Here is a 22,218-nt window from a genome sequence, read left to right as displayed (position 1 = left end):
GCCCAAATAAAACTACAGAAATGATTCAACACCTAATACTACAGACATACTTTTGTTCTGACCTTGGTATTTGGGGTTCAGCTCAGTACTCACACGCCTTCTGTCACTTGTCATCTTTCCCGCTCATGCTGTGGTTGCTTTTCTGTTTGCTTCTTCGTGCTCTTTTCGCAGTGCGGCTATTTTATTCTGTACGTGGACTTGAGCTCCAGATATTTCATCCCCAACTCAAATCTCTAATTTCAAATGGGATTGAAATCATCCGGGGATGGGGTGAATTGCCCTTTTTCTGTATGCAGTACACTCAAAACCTCAGCTAGCCTGTGTCCACATTCTGTGGGGTGCAGTCCAGCTGTGCACAAGGCTACTATTATATCCTTCTTGAACATGCTAACATACACAATTCCCTTGGTTTTACACTCTGTTGTTAGCTGTGACACTGACATCTTAGCATATTTTTCAGAGCTCATTTTCACCTGTTGACTAAATGTTCTAATTAAAAACTAAACTGCTGTGCAGTTTATACCTCAATATATTTATCTTGTGGCTCCAAAGGTACATATACCTTTGGTGACAAAATTGCATTGCAGGCTAAATAGGTTGAATTACAATATCCACACCACTACTACCAATATGTGATGTGGGCAATGGCTACAGATTTTGCATCTGCTCCCCTACCCCCAATGATCTGATGGCCACCAGGGGCTATGGTCTCATTATCCACACCACTGGCACAAAGCAGATGGAAATATAGCATGTGTGCACAAATGACTCACTAAGCAGCTCACTAAGTGAAGTTTAGCTTCAAGAACATACAGAAAATATGCATTACTGTCTTGGGTATGGTGGTACACCATCCACACCCAACAGGGCTTCATGCTGAATATTCACTGATCAGGTGTTTCACACTTGTATGAGCGCGCACACACAGACACACATGCGCGCACACACACACACACACACACACACACACACACACACACACACACACACACACACACACACACAAACAGACACGCACGCACTCACACATATAGCATGCACTCACGCATACATACACATACAACACTACAGTCAGAAACATAAATACAGAAATAAATGACCTGATACAGAGTAACAAGTCAATCCATAGTAAAGTCCTGGGCAGCACTCACTGCAAACTATAAAATGACTGATTTTTCAAGAGTGCCTGGAGAGAGGATCCTTCCATCTGAACCCAGGAGGGATGTCTTTTAATGGGTCCACAGTGGAAGGCATACTTTTAACACTATTTTTTCAGATCCTTTTACCCTCAGTGAACCACATCTATGGTGATTTTTGGAAAATTTTATAAGATATTGACTTGGAGAAGCAGTAAAATTTTACATCAGTTAATGCATTTGTTTTGTTTTTAGTCTAATTAAACAAAGATGAAGTTAATTATAGATTTACATCAGGCAGTTTTCTACTTAGTGTGGCTTGCCTTCCCAGAAGTGGAACTCATAAAACTTTTCAATTTATTCAATATGCCTAAGGATGGCAAAGTAGTTACCGACCTTTTCACACATTATTACACATCAGCCATACATTTTACATTTTATATAGTTGTTGTGCTTCCCAGAAGTTGCAAAACGAGGTAGAAACCTTGTATAGATTTTTAGTACATTGTAGAGAAAAATACCAAGCACTGGTGTTATACATCTTTCATTCACATCTGCAGTTTCCATTCTGCAGATTTGTTACAATCAAGCTAAAAAACAGAGGGATTTATATACAAACATAATGTTTTTTGCCATGTCCCTGGCCTTGTGTATTGTTTGGTGACCTTGGGAGCAGCGCTGCTGGGACATAGTTATAGCCCTATAATGACACAGCGAGTCCTGCTTGATCATGACTCACAATATCATAACATATAACTTCCATAGTAATGCAACATAATAATGCAACACTAACTACTGTAACTTAAAACATCACACTCACAAAACAAAACAAAAAACAACAAAAATATAACATTGTTTTTGCATGGAGCTGTATCTCTGCATCCCTCAAAGTGGGGGTTACCTGATCTCTAAACATACTACTTTTTGGGTTGGGAAAAATGAAGAAAACAGGTAATGAAGATGAAAAATTAATTGTTTCTCTTGGCACACAGTCTTCAAAACTCAAAACAGCGTTAGACAGCAAGACTGACAAATCATCTAATACTCCAAAGGGACGACAAAGCAAGATTTCACTTAAAACAACAGAACACTTCAGTGTGTCAAAAATGTCATGTGACAATTGATAGTGTTCTTATCATCGTTCATGCTCCTGCCTGTGGCCTAAATTCCTTGGGTCACATTCATGTAGTGCTGCACATGTGGCTAAATTCATGGACATTTCTATGTTTAAGTTAACTCTTCACAAGGGACTCCCACCTTGCAAGTTTTATTATCTGCCTAGTGTCTGGTTGGGGACAGCCCTGTAGTGGCAATCAGAATCATAATTAGGCTGTTTGGTATGCTTTGCAGTTCCCCAAACTTCCACCACCTCAACACAAAGTTGAGAAGCAAAACACAAGACAGAAAAAAATATTTTCCAAATGAAGATAAATTGTCCCCCCCCCCACAAAAAAAAAAAAAAAAAACTTTTCTGCACTCATGCTTTAAGTGTGAATAGCAAGTTGTTTGGCACAACTGTATAGTTCATACAACACACTCACACAATGAGCACCAGCCATGACTGCAAACGAGGTAGCAAGATTTATTTATATAGTCACAATATCCTTGCAACTTCAGAAGTCAGTGCCAGCACTGCAGTTGCACATCACTGGCACCTGCTGATTTTGCCCCCTAACAGCATGTACCTGGGACAACTGCCCAATCACCTAATCCTAGTTACAGCTATGGTGGTAAAAACTCTGCCCCTCTCCCAGGGTTAAACTTGCTGTTCAAATCCAAGTTGTTTGCTAGTTCAGAAGCAAAAATAGTAAGATATTAACCAGGTAAGTAACCAGTCTTTTTCAAACCCTTTCTACCACATCCCAGACCACTAGGTGACAGATAAATACGATATATGTTAGTGTTTTGGTACACTTAATCAACCAGTATGTTTTGGGGAGGAAAAACAGAGATAAAAGTCATACAGACATGGGGAGAACATGGAAAAACAGACAGATGGTGATTAATGGTCAGGACTAAGCCCCAATCTCTGAATGTGTGAGGTAGAGAGCTTACCAGTCAGCCACCCTGCTATCCATCTTGCTAATGAAGAGATGTTTTTTTTTTCTGTTTACAAGTTGTATCCTTCCTTTTCCTGTTATATAGAAAATGTAGTTTAGAAAATAATAACAATTTAAAAAAAAATTAAGTTCTAATTATCATGCATAAGAAACCACTGAAGGCTCAAGCTTTGCAATAATGCTTGACTATGGCAAACTATAAAATGAAAACAACGTGTACAAAACTTTGCACTCATATAGAAAAGAGTTACAGCATTCCATTAAGAGCAGCTCATAGCTTAGGGAATGGAATTTTGTAGAAAACATATAAACCAGTTTACCACAAGGTTGGTGCTGAGTTGCCAGCAAGTTGACAGTGACTCATGCAGAATAAAAGTGGCCAAGATTTGGACATGTTTGTGCCTGAAAAATATGGTTCCATAAAGCATACAAAGACTAATAAGAAACAGTTTTCATGCTCTGAAATGGCTTGCAGCTGGTCTACTGATGTTGCCTAGTGTTATCATATGTTGTTGGCATTTATTTGTTAAAACAGCCATTTAATATTTATTTACTTCTGCAAATTTTTGTTCGGAAAGGGAATGCTTTTCAGCAAAGCCTCAGTGTTTTATAAGTTCAGTAATGTCAGTTCCTGTTCAGTCAGATAAAAGGTGTGAACAGGGACAATGAGTCTTATAGGCTGGTTTAGAACAGCACAAGCTGAATAAATGTTTAAAAAATTGATCGAAACAAATGTTAAGAATATGAAATTATGTAGCCTGGAGGTCAGAAATAAGTCACTGCAAATCAGGGTATGTCACTAAGATACAAATTAAAATTAGAAGGCAGTAGGTGATGCTAAAATATTTTTTTTGCCTTTGATTTGATTGTTCTGCTTTTAAAACACTACCTGTCTGTTAGCTGAAATGCTTAAGCTATATGGTAAAGTGACTGTTGTTCTCCTGTGTGTAGGTTCAAATCCTAGTGTAGTCTATGGGAGGGTAGTGATTAAGGGCTTTACCTCACAGATACAAAATATGGGATCTGATTTGGACCTCTGGTTGTTGGCTTGGCTTGTAATAACATTTAGACTGATAGCCTAGTATTTACCCATGAACATATATGACAAGATACTGTAACTCAGTAGTAAATCATCACATACAAGTGAACAGCAAAGGTATCAGTTATAATATCAGGGACTATGTAAAATAATAAAAATAGACAGACTTTAATAGTTTATTTTTGACAGAGATCACATGCAATGATGTTTTTCAGTTTAGAGAGTTATGTGGATATCATGCAGGTACTATTCCAGCAACAGAACATAAACTAAAGAAATATTAGCTAACTGTGAATTACATCCACACATTTACAAATAACCAAAATTTCAACATCAGTCATGCAGGGCAGGGAAGAAAGACCTTTTGCACCTTCATTAATACATCTGACTTCAACTTTAAGCAATCATGTGATTAACACATTTATCAGTCTTCCCTGATAACTGAGAGAGTGTGAGGAAAACAATCACTCCAAGTATGTCTCAGGATTGATCTATGGCAAACCATATAAAATACTGCAGAAAAGATAACATACTAGAGCTACACCTGAATTGCTTGTAGGATGTTGCACTCAAGTACAATATGTACAAAATGCAAAAACAGGATGCATGCAGGAAGGCATAATTCACTGTACCCTTTTCCCCATCACTTCTAACAGCATATATTATTTTTATTCCTAGATTTACTGTTTCTTTCTCCTGTGTGCACTTCTTAAACTGTTTATATGATTACAAAGTCTCCCAGAAATCTTTAATGAATCTGGTGTCTTGGTTTGGTTAAACTGCTCCAGAATAATACTAATTTCATTAAAGAATAGAACTTTTCCGCAGTTTCCAAAACTCTTTGTTTCCAGATTACATCTGTATTAAATCATGCTTATATGCTTTAAGTCCTCCTTGAAAAACTTACATGGAAGCTACATGGAAATGTACAAGATGGAAGGAGGGACCTAACAGCTCATAACAGCATAGATATCCTCACATAACTACTCGTACAAACATATATTACCATATACATATTTGTTCCTCTTCTCTTCGCTTTTCCACACATAACTTTTCTTCCCAACTGTCCTCCTGCTTCTCTAATCTTTCCACTTTTCCATTCCCCAAATGTTAAAACTCACTCTATTATTGTAAACACCACAAAACCAAACTGCAGAACCAAAAAAGCAGCACTGCAACTAGAAGAGACACAGCTTTAGTGAACAAAGTTAAGCACTTTCTTCCCTTAATGCAGGGACTTCCTCAGAACAAAATACATAAATTAACCCAACCCTTAAATAACACATCCAACTAACCAATTATACAATTTTACAATTCAATTAAATAATTAACAAATACAATTACTTATAAAAAAATGACAATATACTCTAACTAAAAATAGAATTTTATCCTAAAATGTTTTTGAGTTTTAAAACACTTGAAATATTAATAGATTCATTAATGCCTGGATATTGGGTTGCATTTAAATGCAACTGCCATTTTAAATCACTAATATCCAGGTGTAAATCCAAACATTTCCCCTGTGGATCTTTTATTAATTGTTGTATCACTAAAAGCTTAATACTGTGGTCATTACATTCATTTATATGCCTACTCAAAGCATTAGTCATTTTGGTATTTTTAATGTCCAATAAATGTTCACCAATTATGTTCTTAAAATACCTGCTTGTTTTACCTATATAAAATATAGGACATTTTTGGCACTTAGCCATATAGACCACATTTGAACTACAACTATTAAAATGACCTTTAATAAAAACATCTCTCCCATTCAGATTAAAATTTTCACCAGTTTCCAAAATGTATGGACAATAGTTACACATCCTACACTTTTTAATAAAAGGGGGTATCTGGCTGATTTTCTGAAGAAAATTAGTGAGGAGGTTATAAGTAAGCGGATGGAGGGTATATATAAGCCCATTTTAAGAAGTGGAATTAAGACCAGTGAAATATCCTGTATCATTAGACAAGGTGTTGTAAAAAACTCTGGATTGAGCTTTATTACCACATTTAATCTGGATGCCAATAAAATTTCTGAAATGATTAAAAACAACTGGGAAATATAGTGTTATGACCAGAATGTGGAGCAAAAGGTGGGGAAGATGCCCAAAGTGGTGTCCAGAAAAGACAGGTTATTCAAAAATATTTTGGAAACAAGTGGTATTGTGAGTAATGTGTATAATAATAGACCAAAGGGTAATTTTATGTGTAGGATGTGTAACTATTGTCCATACATTTTGGAAACTGGTGAAAATTTTAATCTGAATGGGAGAGATGTTTTTATTAAAGGTCATTTTAATTGTCGTAGTTCAAATGTGGTCTATATGGCTAAGTGCCAAAAATGTCCTGTATTTTATATAGGTAAAACAAGCAGGCATTTTAAGAACATAATTAGTGAACATTTATTGGGCATTAAAAATACCAAAATGACTAATGCTTTGAATAGGCATATAAATGAATGTAATGACCACAGATTTAAGTTTTTAGTGATACAACAATTAATAAAAGATCCACAGGGGAAATATTTGGGTTTAGTGGTGCTGCGGTAGCGTTGTCACCTCATAGTAAGACACTGTCCGGTTCGATTCTCAGCTAGAGCGTCTTCTGCCTGGAGACATGTGTGAATGGGCATACCTTCGTTGAAGGTTGTGCATCAGGGCTGGTAACTCGGCATGTAAAAATCAACTACCAATCATTAGCGGACCGGAGTTCCGCTGTGGCGACCCCTAACCGGGAAAAGCCGAAAGACACAACAACAACAACCTGGATATTAGTGAGTTAAAATGGCAGTTGCATTTAAATGTAACCCAATAGCTAGGCATTAATGAATCTATTAATATTTCAAGTGTTTTAAAACTCAAAAACATTTTAGGATAAAATTCTGTTTTTAGTTAGAGCATATTGTCATTTTTTTATAAGTAATTGTATTGCTTGTTAATTATTTAATTGAATTGTAAAATTGTATAATTGGTTAGTTGGATGTGTTATTTAAGGGCTGGGTTGATTTATGTATTTTGTTCTGAGGAAGTCCCTGCATTGAGGGAAGAAAGTGCTTAACTTTGTTCACTAAAGCTGCATCTCTTCTAGTTGCAGTGCTGCTTTTTTCATTCTATTATTATGCCTTTCAGTATACAGAACCTCAGCCAACCAGTAAAAAGACAGGCAACTCTTTCCAGCACAGAACTACAGAACCTACCTTTATCTGCATTCCCCTTTTGCTGTAGATTTTGTGAGGTAGAGTATATGCAGTCCACTATCTCGAACTGCCTTTATTAGCCTTTCATCTTGCTGTTTAAATTTAATTTTCTTCAATCGTTTGTGAATCAAATCTTGATAAAACGTGGCCCAGTTCTCTATACTTGCCAAAATAATTGTAGACATTCCAGTTTTCTTTCCTTTTCTTCTGGTACTGATCTTTATATTATTTCTTTTTAGCACTTTCTGTTGTTACCTGTTTTTTCCATACTTCTAGTTAAATTTCTATAACAGCTCTTTTCCATAACCAAAATACTTCTACTAATCTTTATAGGGATGTTTTGTCTTCTTCATGGTTTAGAATTTTCACTATATTTGCATGCATCTAATGTTGTTCTTTGTCTTTCGGCTTTTTCCTGGTAAGGGGTCGCCACAGCGGAACTCCGGTCTGCTAATGATTGGCAGTACATTTTTTTACGAAACGCTGAGGTGCCAGCTTGATGCCCAGCCTTCAATGAAGGCATGCCCATTTACGCACGCATGTCTTTCGAATGCTACCCAACCGCGGGGAGTACATGCAGACTCCACACAGAAGGCACATTGTCAAAAGTACAATATGCAATTCTACAATTGCAGAAGATGACCCTTCCCTCCTTCAAACCAGAGGATATACACTCTTCTCAGACACTGTTTTTTCTTTATCATTTGATAAACATGAAGCAGTATTTATTCTTTTTATGTCCAATTGATCCAGCACTTTTTTTTTTTGGGGGGGGGCAATCAGTTACACCTAAGTTGTAGGTTAGAGCAGGGAGAGCAAGCCTATTTATAGTTTTCACTTTATTCCTAGATAATAAGGCAGTTTTTAGGATTAGTTTTAGTCTTCTGAAGCATTCATTAATTAACTTTGCCTCTCATTTGATCACACTGTATTACTGACCCTTCATCTATTGTCAAATATTTACACTCTCCCTTTTGCTCCAGCTTTTTCATGTCACATTTCTCTCTTAGTTTCTTGATACTTCTTATTTCCTGCTACAAATGTTCCTTTTGCACCTTTATCAAGATTAAATGTCATTCTTGTATAATCTGAAAACGTTTTAACTATTTGTAGTTGTTCTTTAAGTTGCTTGTCCAATGCGCTATGTGGTTTAAATCATCCATACAAAAGAGATGAGATGTCATTTGGCAACGCTATTTCCCAGAAGTTAAGTTCTACCCATAACCTAATCTACTAAGTAAACAACTTTATTGGTTGAAGGCAAGATAAAGCATCAGTGATGACAAAGAATCACTATAGAATATCTCTGAGTGGATTTTTATAGCTAGGAATTTTCACAACTAAACTTTATATATCTAGAAGCATTCTATGATCTATTAGTGGTGGTGCTGCGGTAGCATTGTCACCTCACAGTAAGACACTGTCCGGTTCGATTCTCAGCTAGAGCGTCTTCTGTGTGGTGACATGCGTGAATGGATGTACCTTCTTGAAGGTTGTGCGTCAGGGCTGGTAACTCAGCACGTAAAAATCAACTACCAATCATTAGCGGACCAGAGTTCCGCTGTGGCGACCCCTAACCGGGAAAAACTGAAAGACACAACAACAACTGTCCAGTGTATTTGTGCAATCTATGAATGTCATGCTTAAGATCCACCCCTCCTTTTACAGCTCTTTGTTGTGGCTTTGCTTAATAATGGATTATCTTTGGTACTTTAGGATTCATTTGTGTTGCTTTTCAGTTCTATTGCCATGAATTAATTTTTAAGAAAATGACCGTGAAGTCCAAGTCAGATTCTGAAAGTAAGGAGAAGCAAGAGTGGACAGACTCTGCCATCCTGCTGTCAATACTCTAAACTAGGAAATCCACCATGCACCTTCAGGATAGCATCTTCCTTGGGGGTGGGGTACTCCCAATTCAATATCTCACAATGCTGATGTATTGAATGGAAGGGAGTCCTACTATGCCCAGGTAAGGGAAGAAGATTCCATAACATTTAATGTTAATGAATCACATTACTGATGCTGAGTATAGTATATATTTCTCCAACGACTCAGTGAGGCTGATGAGTTTGGCTGAAGTTCTCAAGAACAGCAGCTCTAAGAGTATGTTGGAGCTAGTATTACAGAGAAACTGCCTGCAATACCAATTCTTACATACAGGTGGAGCTGCATAGCTACAAGGTCATCCAGTGCAAGAATTCCACCTGTAGGAGGATCTGTGAATGTGCCATCATGACTGTAATGCCTGCATTAACCCAATTATGACAAGAGGGACCTCTAGATCACTTGTGAATTTAATCTATTTTTTACTGAACAGGAATGCAAAGTTTATTCAGAGGAATTTTGGGGATGGCTTGCACTACAAACATCTTCAGGCTCTCCTCTCAACTTCCATCACCATTTGTGTGAGACACTTATTAATGCAAGCAACCTTTATCCCCATCAGGTAGTACCTACTGCCCAGAATTTCCACATAAAATAAACTCAAAAAGATTAAGAGAGAAATTAGAGGAAATAAAAATACTTGCATAAGAAAAACTGTCAAAAGCTTCAAATGCAAATTTGTGTTCATTAATACAGCAGATACACGAAAAACATTATATAGACCAAGAAACGTTGGGCCGCTTGGAAAAAGTAGCGAAAGAGGAAGGGCAGCAATATAAACAATAAAACCTAGAGATGTCTGAAAGGTTCAAAAAAGAAACATGGATTTGGGAACAAAAGAGACATCTGATATGGCACAGTATTTATGCAAATGACAAAGCCAAACTAATAAGCATTTCCAATGATATATGAGGAGAAATACATGCAAAGGCACTCAGATATGAAACATTTCACAATACAAAAAATATGATCACAAAGGAGGAACGTAGAACATAAAGTTAGTAAAGTAGAAGTTAAACAAATAAAAGTTGAAGTTAAGGATTTAGTGTAGAAAGTCTAATACAGATTATGTCACAGCATGATGGAATAATGAGTCTCCAAAGTAAGAACAAACAGGTGGATTGGGATACATCTGAAGAAGAAAAATGGACATGGTAAAGAAAAAGAGATTTAATATGGTGCAGTATTTATGCAAAGAAGAAAGCAAAACTAATCAATACAAAAAAGCAGCAACAAAGATATTTGTAGAAAAATACAGGCCAAGGCATTTAGTTATGGAAAATTACACAACACAAAAAATAAGAAAACAAAGGGGAAAGTAGAAAAGATGATTCATAATGGAGAAATTAAAGAAATAGAAAGTGAAACTATGGATTGCCTGCGAAGTGAAGGATTTAATGTAGAAAATCCACTTCAGGTAAATGTCACAGCATGATGGAACAATGAGTCCCCACATTAAGGAGAAGCAAGTGGAACAAGAAACATCTGATCACTTGCCACATGAATATGCTCTGAAGTCTTCAGTAGGAAACCAGTATAAAAGTTCAGTTGGAGCGCAGCAAGGAAAGGAGCAGGAAACAGTGGCAACTCTGGTACAGTCAATGCTGTGGAGTGATAGGCCAGTGAGTTTCCATATTAAGGAGCAAAGGATGACGCAGGATGCAGTTGAAGAGAATATGTCACAGGAAGATGTTCTAGAACTTTCTGTAGAATGCCTGCAAGAAAAAGAGAACAAAGAATATGCCCTCCATTTAGAAGAAAAGATCTAAAGATTTAATAGAGATGGATAGACATATTAAGACTGATGAAAGAAATAGATTATGCAAAGTAAATGAGCCAAGACGTTAGAAGTCTGATAAAAACAGATGAACATAGTAATCAAGACAATCAACATATATTTGTGTGATATAACAAAAGTAAATAGGATATATTACTGTGCAGTTAAATTAATAACAGATAAAGTCTTACCACAAAAACACAGAGCAATAAGGGAAAGGAAGAGAAGAAATCAATGCCATCATGGAAGCATCAAACAGAGAAAACTATAAAGCAATTAAGGCAGGAAATGTCACTGTTAGAATAGTATAGAAGAGGGAACAGATCAACAACAACACTTAGAAAGATAGATATGATAAAAACAATGCACAGTATAAGAGCAGACAAGGATCCATTGTACACTATTGCAAATAATAAACTAAAGATATTAGCAAGGGCAATAAAACTATGCAGATAAGTAAGTAATTCATTGATGACACACAAAAAGTTTTCTAGAGAATTTGGTAACAAAGCAAAACCAAAAAAGAAAAAAAAAGACAAATTTTGGAGAAATATCTACTAAGACCATGTAGAACATATCAAAGATGTTGAATAGATAGAAAAAGTAAAAGAAATAGCAAGAAATTCAGATGAGGGTGGTCTAATGGTTAAGGTGTTTGCCTTACAAACACAAGGTGCAGGGTTTGAGTCTCACGAGGGATAATTGACTAAGCTTATAAATGGCTCGCAAGGGCAGTTAGCCTAGTACTAATCTATGAATCTGTGAACAGACTATGAAATGGGATGAAGTAATGGCCAGAGAAAATGAAACAAAATTAAAAATGCTCTTAATTGGAACTCCAGGCCTAGATGTAGTACCTAACTTCTGGTTAACAGTATTAACATTTTTACACAACGTTTTAGTACGAACTACTTATATGTGCATCTCAAACAGACACCAACCTGGTTAACAACAGGAGAAATTAATGATACTCCACCTAAACTGTGAACCTGCAAGTTGTCTTAAAAACTATAGACCAATAAGTTATCTTCCGATGATGTACAAACTAAATACTAGAACTGATGCCAACAGAGATTACAGTAATTTATAAGAAAACTCAAACCTGGCAATAGAACAAAAAGGTAACAAAAGAAAGTCATATTGAACAAAGGATAATTTGTTGTTAAATAAAGTCATAATGGAGACTTGTAAAAAGGGGAAGAACTGATGTATGACATGAATAGATTTCAAAATAGCATTTGACAGCATCCCACATTCATGGATAGAGCGCTTACAGATGTATAAGATACACCCTACACTGATCAATTACTTTACAGTAACCATGAAACAGTGGCAAACCACTTTGCAGCTAATCCATGATAAAGGACAACGTATTATCCCAGGGATAAAAATTCAAAGCAGGATATTCCAGGGTGACTCTGTCACTGCTGCTGTTTTGTCTTGCCCTTAACCCATTAAGTTGCCTACTTAACAGAATAAGTTATAGTTACAGTTTGGCTTCCAGATAACAACCAAGTCAAAATATTTTTCATTTTCTTTTGGTGGATGATTTAAAACTGTATAGTTCATCAGATGAAGGGCTGAAAGAACAACTGCAAGTGGTCAAAACTTTCTCAGATGATATAAGAATGTCACTTGGTCTTGATAAATGTGCAAAAGCAGCATTTATGGTAGGAAAGCCGCAAAACCAAGAAAATATCAGCCTGGGATAGGAATGTGATATAAGCAAACGTGACCAGGAGGAGCAAGTGTGAACAGACTCTGTAAGGAATGTTTTAGAAGGCTAAAATTATTACTGAAAATGGCAAACAGCCTTGACATCTAGGAGCAAAGTCCAAGCTATAAACCAATTTGTTCTTCCTGTTCTAACTTACAGTTTTGAGGTATTGATTGACTCTGAAAGGTATTGGATCAGTTGGGCAAGAAAACAAGAAAAATGTTTCACACTTATCAAATGATATGTAAAAGTCAGAGTATACCAAGATTATATATTCCTTGTTCTGAAGAAGGTATGGGCCTTCTCAAAACTGATTACATGTATAGATCTACAATCGTAGGACTACATACATGTCTGCTGATGTAATGAGAACCAAACACAGTGAAAGTTTTAAAACATGAGGAGAAGAAGTCTAAGATGACTTTCTGGCTTAGCTTAGCAGAAGCATATCGATGTCAAGTGGAAATGGAAATCAAACCAGTAGCAGATTGAATGTGCCAAAAAAACAAAAGAAAGAATATAAGGAGAAGGATCAGATGAAAAAGCAAGAAATGTGGAAAAGGCATAAATATACTTGCAAGTACAGAAAACTCCTGGAACAACCTCATGTCAATCAGGATGTGAAGCAGGAATGGTTAAGGAGGGGTGAGTTTAAACAAAAGATGAAAGGTTAATATTTGCAGCCCAGGATAATGGACTATGTACATGTTGGTTTACAAAGTCCATTGATCATGTGGGAGAAACAGTCAAATGCAGGTTCTGTAAAACAGAACTGGAAACAGTTGTTCATTTTGTTGCTGGGTGTGATATCCTAATGGCAGAGGGCCTGTGTACCGAACGGCATAATGATGTGACAAGACTGTTGCATTTGGGGTTCTGAAAACATTAAAATACTGAAGTAGCTGAGAAGCATTGGAAACATGAACCACAAAGCACTATAGAGAATGATGAAGTTTATATCACATGGGATCACCCATTACCAACAGTTCATAAGATAGATGTGAGAAAACCAGATATAGTAGTCCATGAAAAGAAGACAAAAGTAGCATTGATCACTGAAATTGCTACACCCAGTGATCACAGCATCTTACATACAGACAGACACAAAGCCATAAAGTACCAGAATTTGCAGGCAGAAATGAGGGTAATGTGGAAGAACAATACCCAGACAGTTCCTATAGTAGTAAGAGCAATAGGTCTCATTAAAAATAATGTGTAACTGCATTTAGATATGTTACAGATGCATGTAACTCCATATGAATTACAGAAGTAGTCAATTCTGAGCACTTTGCGGGTGCTGCAAAGAGCAATTTTGGCTAACAAAGATTGAAACAATACTTATTTTATGAACTTTAATCATACTTTCACTTAGGAATGGGGTCCATTCCTGTTATGGTACTAGAAGCCCCAAAGACTTGGAGAAATGAAACCTTGAGACACCTAGTCCTAGATATAGATGTATCTATTGCTTCACCAACATATCATTCTGACTTTAATTGCATTCATTCTCTACTAGGTCATCCTTGCACACTGGCAAACCTCACCAATGTACAATGCTTACTTAATTTGGAGTAGCAAACCTAATCCCTCTTTTGGAATTGGGTGTAGGTTTCTGGCAGTCTGCATTAGCATATATTGATTAGGGCCTGGCAGAGCCCTGTCTTTTGTACTGGGCATGGAATAACTGTTAATCTGCTCCTGACACCTTCTGGAATCCAGTCCATCTGCTTCAGTTTTGGTGTATAATTTATATATTGTTGGAAGGTAATTATGTCTTACAATGAAGTCACCAATAACAAGAATATTTAATTGGGTCAATGCCTGCCCTGTGGGTTTGCCATCCATGACTTTGGGACTACTTGTAATATGTGAGGAGGTGGGCTTAACCTGCTGAGTGTGCTTTGTGCCTGAGTTGCATTTTGGAGGTCTTTGAGGTGTAGGTTAATCTTTAGAACCTCAGCATATGTGTATCATGATGGTCTTGGTGAGGTGTGGCATGTGGTTTACTGCTGACTGTTTTGTTGTCTGAGTTTACTGTGTGAAAGATTTTTGCCTCCAAGGGCATTAGATATGTACATCTCTCACACACTTTGTTATGCTGTTGTATAATAGATGCACTTCTGACAACATGAGACAATTTTTACACCGTCTCAAGATACCTGTCTCAATTGGGCTAACTGCACAAGTTTTAGGGAAGTGCTAGTCCATGGTTTTGATTCAAATGACTCAAATGAGGGAAGGGGTAACTATAACTTCCTGGTGCTTGGCTTGGTTAAGATAACATTTGTGTGGACTTGCTACTGAGTATTTAAAGTTCAGCACAAAACAACTAGCCTAAAAACCTTATTCTGCTACAAGAAGGACCTAGTAGACTAATTATCCTATCATTCACTGATATCATAAACAAATACAGAGATTCGGGCAAACTTGTTTTCTCTTTATTCCTTGACTTGTCAAAAGCAGTCTCTCATCCTAAACTCCTGTATGAACTATCTCAACCATGAGACTACCCCTTCTTCATTACTGTGGTTTAATAGTTATTTAACTGAGAGGTTCCTGCCTGTGAAATGACACCTCTCTCTCCATGCCTGCAAGTCTTCACTCGTCTACCCCAAGGATCTATTCTTGGTCCCCTCCTATTTAACATCTTTATCAATGAGCTCTATAAGTCTGTAGGTCCAGCCTCTCTTATACAATATGCTGATAATTCTACACTTGTATGGACATCTACTAACTTACCTCAACTCCCGCATATCATGCAAGAAGCCTTTCCTAAGTTGAGAAAAGGCTCCATCATGCCCAGCTACTACTTAGCCCTAAAACAAAGTTACTGCTATTTTTCCCCAAATCACACATGCCTGATAAAGTGAATTTAAAAATGTCTTCACTAAACAGAACTGAAATTGAAGTAGTCTTCCATACAAAACTTCTTGGAGTTATTATAGGGGATGAACTTAGATTTGATCTGCATGTTCAAATTAACATAAAAAAGACTCACCAAAAATTAGGAATACTCTACAGGCACGAAAGCGGTCTTTAGCAATACCACCAAAAAGCACTCTTGCCACTACATATCTGCTCCCATCTCTCTTATACAGCCCACCCATCCTAACCAAACTTCAGGCTCCAGTTAGAAATAAGCAGGGGGCATGCTATAATAAGGTTGCTAAATCTGCCACCAGCAAACAATACCTCAGCCATCACTGTACTGCTCTTAAGGATTTGAATTGGCTCAAACTGCCTCACCACTTAGATTACATACAGCTCATCTCCACACACAACCTTATTCACAAAGCTGATGACTGCCCTGCTTTTACTCATGTTCTCCATTCCTATCACCATAATAGCCTCTTTTGATTTAATGAACATCTTCTCAACATATATAAACCCCACAAAATCTCTGGCCAAACCCTCTACTCATATTCTGTTTCTAAAAAATAGAATTATATCCCTCTGCAAATTAGCTTTACCCCTATCCTCTCCAAGTTCAAACTACAGCTAAAAGACTACCTAAATAGAACCTGGTTCTGCTCTTGCACCATCCCAGGCTGGACTAGTCCCTTCCTTCCTCCCTCTACCACCATCATACTTTGGTTATGTTCAAAGAGAAGGTATCAGTAACATTTATTTCTTAAACAAAGAACAAATATATATTTTGCCCAGGTTATATTATCTAGTCATCTCTGTTCCAAAGAGTGTATTCTGTGTGCTTAATGTCATCTCTGTGAACTGCAACTCGTGAATACTCTTATCCATTGACAGTGTTCTTTTTCAACTCATTGCAGCTGCCAGCATATTTGCAATACGCAAGTATAGGTTCACGTTGTATGAGCTGAAGCTGAATTCATCATTCATACATTAAAAGGTCATTCTTCTGTATTAGGCTTTGTAATGGCTTGATCTACCTGTAATCATATTATGTCAATGTGGAGCTTTTCTCCCCAGGCCTCTGCTGAAAATGGGATATTATCCTAGTCAGAATTTCCTGGTAAACAACTGTCTAATAAATAAATATAGTAAAAACTCATAAATTTAGCACTAACATCAGTGCAAGCGGTCTCAGCAAACTTTTTGTCAAAGGTCTTTTAGCCTGCTAAATAGTTTAAGGGGAGAGAATTTGCAAAATGATACTTATTTGCTTATCATCAACAGCCAATAAATGGGTAAAGGGAGGGAAATTATGTTGTCAAATTATAACAAGGGGCAGGCAACGATAGATACAGGATGGCTAGAAGTGAAAAACTATTCGACCTTTAGCTCTGAGCTGAATGATCTGGAACTGCCTTAATAGACACAGGGCATGAACTAGCCTGACATACACTCAGTACATAAAAGTAAAACTAGGGTTTAATATCAACATTTAGCCACTTAAACAGCAAACTGCAGTACAGCTATATACTGGAATTACTAATACAAGCTTAAAGACCATACCTAAAGCATATAAAGAATGGTAAAATGAACTTAAAAACAGATCAAGAAATAAAAAATCTTCACTTATCTTCCTGCATGTATGTATGCACACTTTTTACTCAGTCTTTCTAGTGGGACCTGAAAGATGGTGAACTTTGCCTGGGAAGGGCGAAGCCAGGGGAAACTCTGGTGGAGGTCTGTAGTGATCCTGACATGCAAATTGGTTGTCCAACCTGGGTATAGGGGCAAAAGACTAATCGAACCATCTAGTAGATGGTTCCCTCTGAAGTTTCCCTCAGGATAGCTGGTGCTTGGCAGATGCAGTTTTATCTGGTAAAGTGAATGATTAGAGGTCTTGGGGCCGAAATGATCTTAACATATTCTCAAACTTTAAATGGGAAAGAAGCCCAACTCACTGGCTTGGACCCAGGTGTGAAATGCGAGTGCTCAGTGGGCCACATTTGGTAAGCAGAACTGGAGCTGCGGGATGAACCAAATGCCAGGTGAAGGCACTCAATGCTGACACTCATCAGACCCCAGAAAATTTGTTGGTTGATATAGACATTAGGACAGTGGCCATAGAAGTTGGAATCTGCTAAAGAGTGTGTAACAACTCACCTGCTGAATTAACCAGCCTTGAAAATGGATGGTGCAGGAGTGTTGGGCCCATACCCTGCCATCTCTGGTGCTGGGAGCCAAGGGGGCTATTCCTCGATGAGTAGGAGGGCCACTGTGGTGACAGTGAAGCCCAGGGTGAGGGCCCAGGTGGAGCCACCATGGTGCAGATTTTGGTGGTAGTAGCAAATGTTCAAACAAGAGCTTTAAAGGCTAAAGTGGAGAAAGGTTCCATGTGAACAGTAGTTGAATATGGATCAGTCAGTCCTGAGAGATAGGCGAGTGAAGTTCTAAAGGGACGGGCAATGGCCTCCATCACCCTTGGCTGATCAAAAGGGAGTCGGGTTCAGATCCCTGAATCTGGAGCGGCAGAAGACAGGCACCTCGCTGTGCCCAATGCAGTGATGCAAATGATCCCAGAGAAGCTGGTGGGGACCCCTGGTAGAGTTCTGAGTTCACCCCGAGAGAGGGGCCTATGCCCTGGAAGGCATCACGGTTCTGGTGGTGTCAGGTGAGCTCTTGCCGGCCCTTGAAAATCCAGGGTAGAGGGTTTAAGTCTCGCATCGGGCCGTACCCATATCTGCAGCAGTTCTCCAAGGTGAACAGCATCTGGCATGTTAGAACAATGTAGGTAAGGGAAGTCGGCAAGCCAGATACGTAACTTTGGGATAAGGATTGGCTCTAAGGGCTGGGTTGGTTGGGCTTGGGCATGAAGCAGGGCTAGTGACAAACCACAGGTGCAAGAGGCATCGCCCCTTCACAGCATTTCCCCCTCCTGGGGTGGGCCGGGGAATGGTGGTGGCGACTCTGGATGCACGACGGGCCCTTCACGTGGCTGTGGTGAGCGCCGGTCCTAACTGGCATCCCGCATAGTCCAGTAGCTAGCAGCTGATTTAGAACTGGTGGGGACCTGGGGAATCTGACTGTTTAATTAAAACAAAGCATCGCGAAGGCCCAAGATGGGTGTTGATGCAATGTGATTTCTGCCCAGTGCTCTGAATGTCAAAGTGAAGAAATTCAATGAAGCACAGGTAAATGGCGCGACTAACTATGACTCTCTTAAGGTAGCCAAATGCTTAGTGACACACATAAATGGATGAATGAGATTCCCACTGTCCCTACCTACTATCTAACAAAACCACAGCCAAGGAAACAGGCTTGGCAGATTCAACGGGGAAAGAAGGCCCTGTTGAGCTTGACTCTAGTCTGGCACTGTGAAGAGACATGAGAGGTGTAAAATAAGTGGGAGGCCTCAGCTGCAAGTGAAATACCACTACTCATCATTTTTTCACTTACCCTGTGAGGCAGTGGGGGTGAGTCCCATCAGGGCTCTCACTTCTGGTGCCAATTACATGGGTGTCTGGATGAGACCTGCTCCAGGGACAGTGTGAGGTGGGGAGTTTGACTGGGACAGTACACTTGTCAAAGAGTAATGCAGGTGTCCTAAGGTGAGCTCAGGGAGGATATTAATGTCCCATGGAGCAGAAGGGCAAAAGCTCACTTGATCTTGATTTTCAGTATGAATACAGACTGTTAAAGCAGGGCCTCAAGATCCTTTTGCTTTTTGGGTTTTAACTCATTACATCCGAGTGACGCCTCAAGGTGCATCTGCAGTTACCTCCTACTGCTCCTCTAGGCGTCAAATATTACTTGTTCATACTTGCATTAATAATTCCAAAATCATGCTACATACAAGGTATCAGAATATTTTATTTTGAAGCATAAATGATGGCAAACACAATTGTGTTGATATTTGACCTCTGTCAATGAGTATTTGTTAGAATTGTAAGGTGATAACTTAATTTTTATAAGCTCAGGCCACACCCACTAGGTTTTAAAGGTATACACTCAAAAGAGCTGTACTGGAGGGAATGAGGCAGGAGGTGTCAGAAAAGTTACCACAGGGATAATTGGCTTGTGGTGGCCAAGCATACATAGTGACATTACTTTTTGGTCCTTCAATGTCAGCTCTTCCTATCAGTGTGAAGCAGAATTCACCAAACATTGGATTGTTCACCCACTAGTAGGAAATGTGAGCTGGGATTAGACCATCATGAGACTGTTTAGTTTTACCCTACTGATGATGTGTTGTTGTGATAGTAATCCTGCTGTACAATCTAATGGGATTTCCAGTTTTCATGATTAGGTTGTAGAATTTTGATTTGTAGTATATCTTTAGTAACAGTGCCTTGCTCAGTCAGAATCTTGTACCATTTGCTAATGATTTATAAACTTCATTTTGTTGGGAGATTGCGTGCATCAGAATTGCCACTTTGGACCATTTACTTCCCAGTTGTCGTACCACCTGGGTTTCAGTTTGCTGCCTTTCTCACTAGCACTTTGCTCCATAGCACAGTCAGGTTTGCACTGCTATTCTTTTCTTTGTAACATGTTATCACGGCTGCATTTCTTTGCTCATACACACCTTCAAATTTATTTGAAGGTACAGTAGTAATATTGGTTAATGTTGACATCTTTTTTAAATTTACGTTTAAGCATTTATTTAGCTTGTTTATCTATCACAATTGCTGAGGGTATTTTCTGTTGGCTAGCTATGTGGGGAATTTTCTACAGCCTAATAATAATTGTCCATTACATTTCCCTGCACTCCAGCAAGGGCTATATTATACTGACACTTAGAAATCTCATGCCCATCTCATAAGAAAGGGAAGCCAGCCAATGCCATTCTTTTCTCCCTCCGCTGACTGGCCCTCTGGCTATTGAATGTGTCTTAAAGTTGGATGATCAATACTGCTTGTGGGTGCTTTGCCTGTCTAGTCAGTAAAATGGTCATAGTATAGTAATTTTGTAAGAGATGGTATGACAGATGATTTGATTTAAGACATCTGTTTTCATGCTGAGACAAGACAAGGCGGAGTATAACCATGCATCAGACAAGGTGGAATATAACCATGTATCAGACAATGCAGAATATAACCATGCATCAGACAATGCGAATATAACCATGCATCAGACAAGGTGGAATATAACCATGCATCAGACAATGCAGAATATAACCATGCATCAGACAAGGTGAAATATAACCATGCATCAGACAAGGTGAAATATAACCATGCATCAGACAATGCAGAATATAACCATGTATCAGACAATGAGGAATATAACCATGCATCAGACAAGGTAAAATATAGCCATGCATCAGACAAGGCAGAGTATAACCATGCATCAGACAAGGTGGAATATAACCATGTATCAGACAATGCAGAATATAACCATGCATCAGCAAGGTGGAATATAACCATGTATCAGACAAGGTGAAATATAACCATGCATCAGACAATGCAGAATATAACCATACATCAGACAAGGTGAAATATAACCATGCATCAGACAATGCAGAATATAACCATGCATCAGACAATGAGGAATATAACCATGCATCAGACAAGGTAAAATATAGCCATGCATCAGACAAGGCAGAGTATAACCATGCATCAGACAAGGTAGAATATAACCATGTATCAGACAATGCAGAATATAACCATGTATAAGACAATGTGGACTATAACCATGCATCAGATAATGAGGAATATAATCATGCATCAGACAATGCGGAAGATAACCATGCATCAGACAATGTGGAATATAACCATGCATCAGACAATGCAGAATATAACCATGCATCAGACAATGCGCAATATAATCATGCATCAGACAATGCAGAATATAACTATGCATCAGATAATGCAGAATATAACCATACATCAGACAATGCAGAATATAACCATGCATCAGACAATGCAGAATACAACCATGCATCAGACAATGCAGAATATAACCATGCATCAGACAATGTGCAATATAATCATGCATCAGACAATGCAGAATATAACCATGCATCAGACAATGCAGAATATAACCATGCATCAGACAATGCAGAATATAACCATGTATCAGACAATGCAGAATATAACCATACATCAGACAATGCAGAATATAACCATGTATCAGACAATGCAGAGCATAACCATGCATCAGACAAGGTGGACTATAACCATAAAAACGAATGAAAGGCAAACCAGTAAAAATAAACCCCAGCAGGGCAGAAGATCAACAAAAGATGTTTATTGAGCGGTTTCGTTTGGTATAATACAAAACGTCATCAGAATATCTAGTAGAAAAACAAACAGACAACTGACTCAACAAAATTTATATGTGTATATATATATATATATATATATATATATATATATATATATATATATATATCCCATCATGCACAAGTTAATCAAACAATTATGCCTATCCTTCCTACTTAAAGGAATATTATCAAAATTAGTAAATAAATACCTATAAATATAGATAATACATTTGATAAAACATAAAAAGGCTTAAAACTTCATAAAATCCTATCTAAACTAAA

At 38.0% G+C, this 22,218-nt stretch overlaps 1 protein-coding gene across 1 annotated transcript in view; it reads left to right on the top strand.

The window, feature by feature from the left end:
• The window catches only part of LOC122792392 (histidine-rich protein PFHRP-II-like), a 125,518-nt gene extending 103,653 nt beyond the window's left edge, over positions 1 to 21,865 (top strand). The window contains exons 3-5 of the mRNA XM_044060180.1: positions 20,809 to 20,975; positions 21,083 to 21,298; positions 21,383 to 21,865. Of these exons, the coding sequence (XP_043916115.1) occupies positions 20,809 to 20,975; positions 21,083 to 21,298; positions 21,383 to 21,865 (866 nt within the window). The remainder of the gene's footprint in view (positions 1 to 20,808; positions 20,976 to 21,082; positions 21,299 to 21,382) is intronic.
• The last annotated feature ends 353 nt before the right edge of the window (positions 21,866 to 22,218 follow it).

Source organism: Protopterus annectens, chromosome 1.part2 (assembly GCF_019279795.1).
Source record: "Protopterus annectens isolate FY-2018-M chromosome 1.part2, PAN1.0, whole genome shotgun sequence".
NCBI lineage: Eukaryota > Metazoa > Chordata > Ceratodontiformes > Protopteridae > Protopterus > Protopterus annectens.
This window is presented reverse-complemented; position numbering and strand designations above follow the sequence as displayed.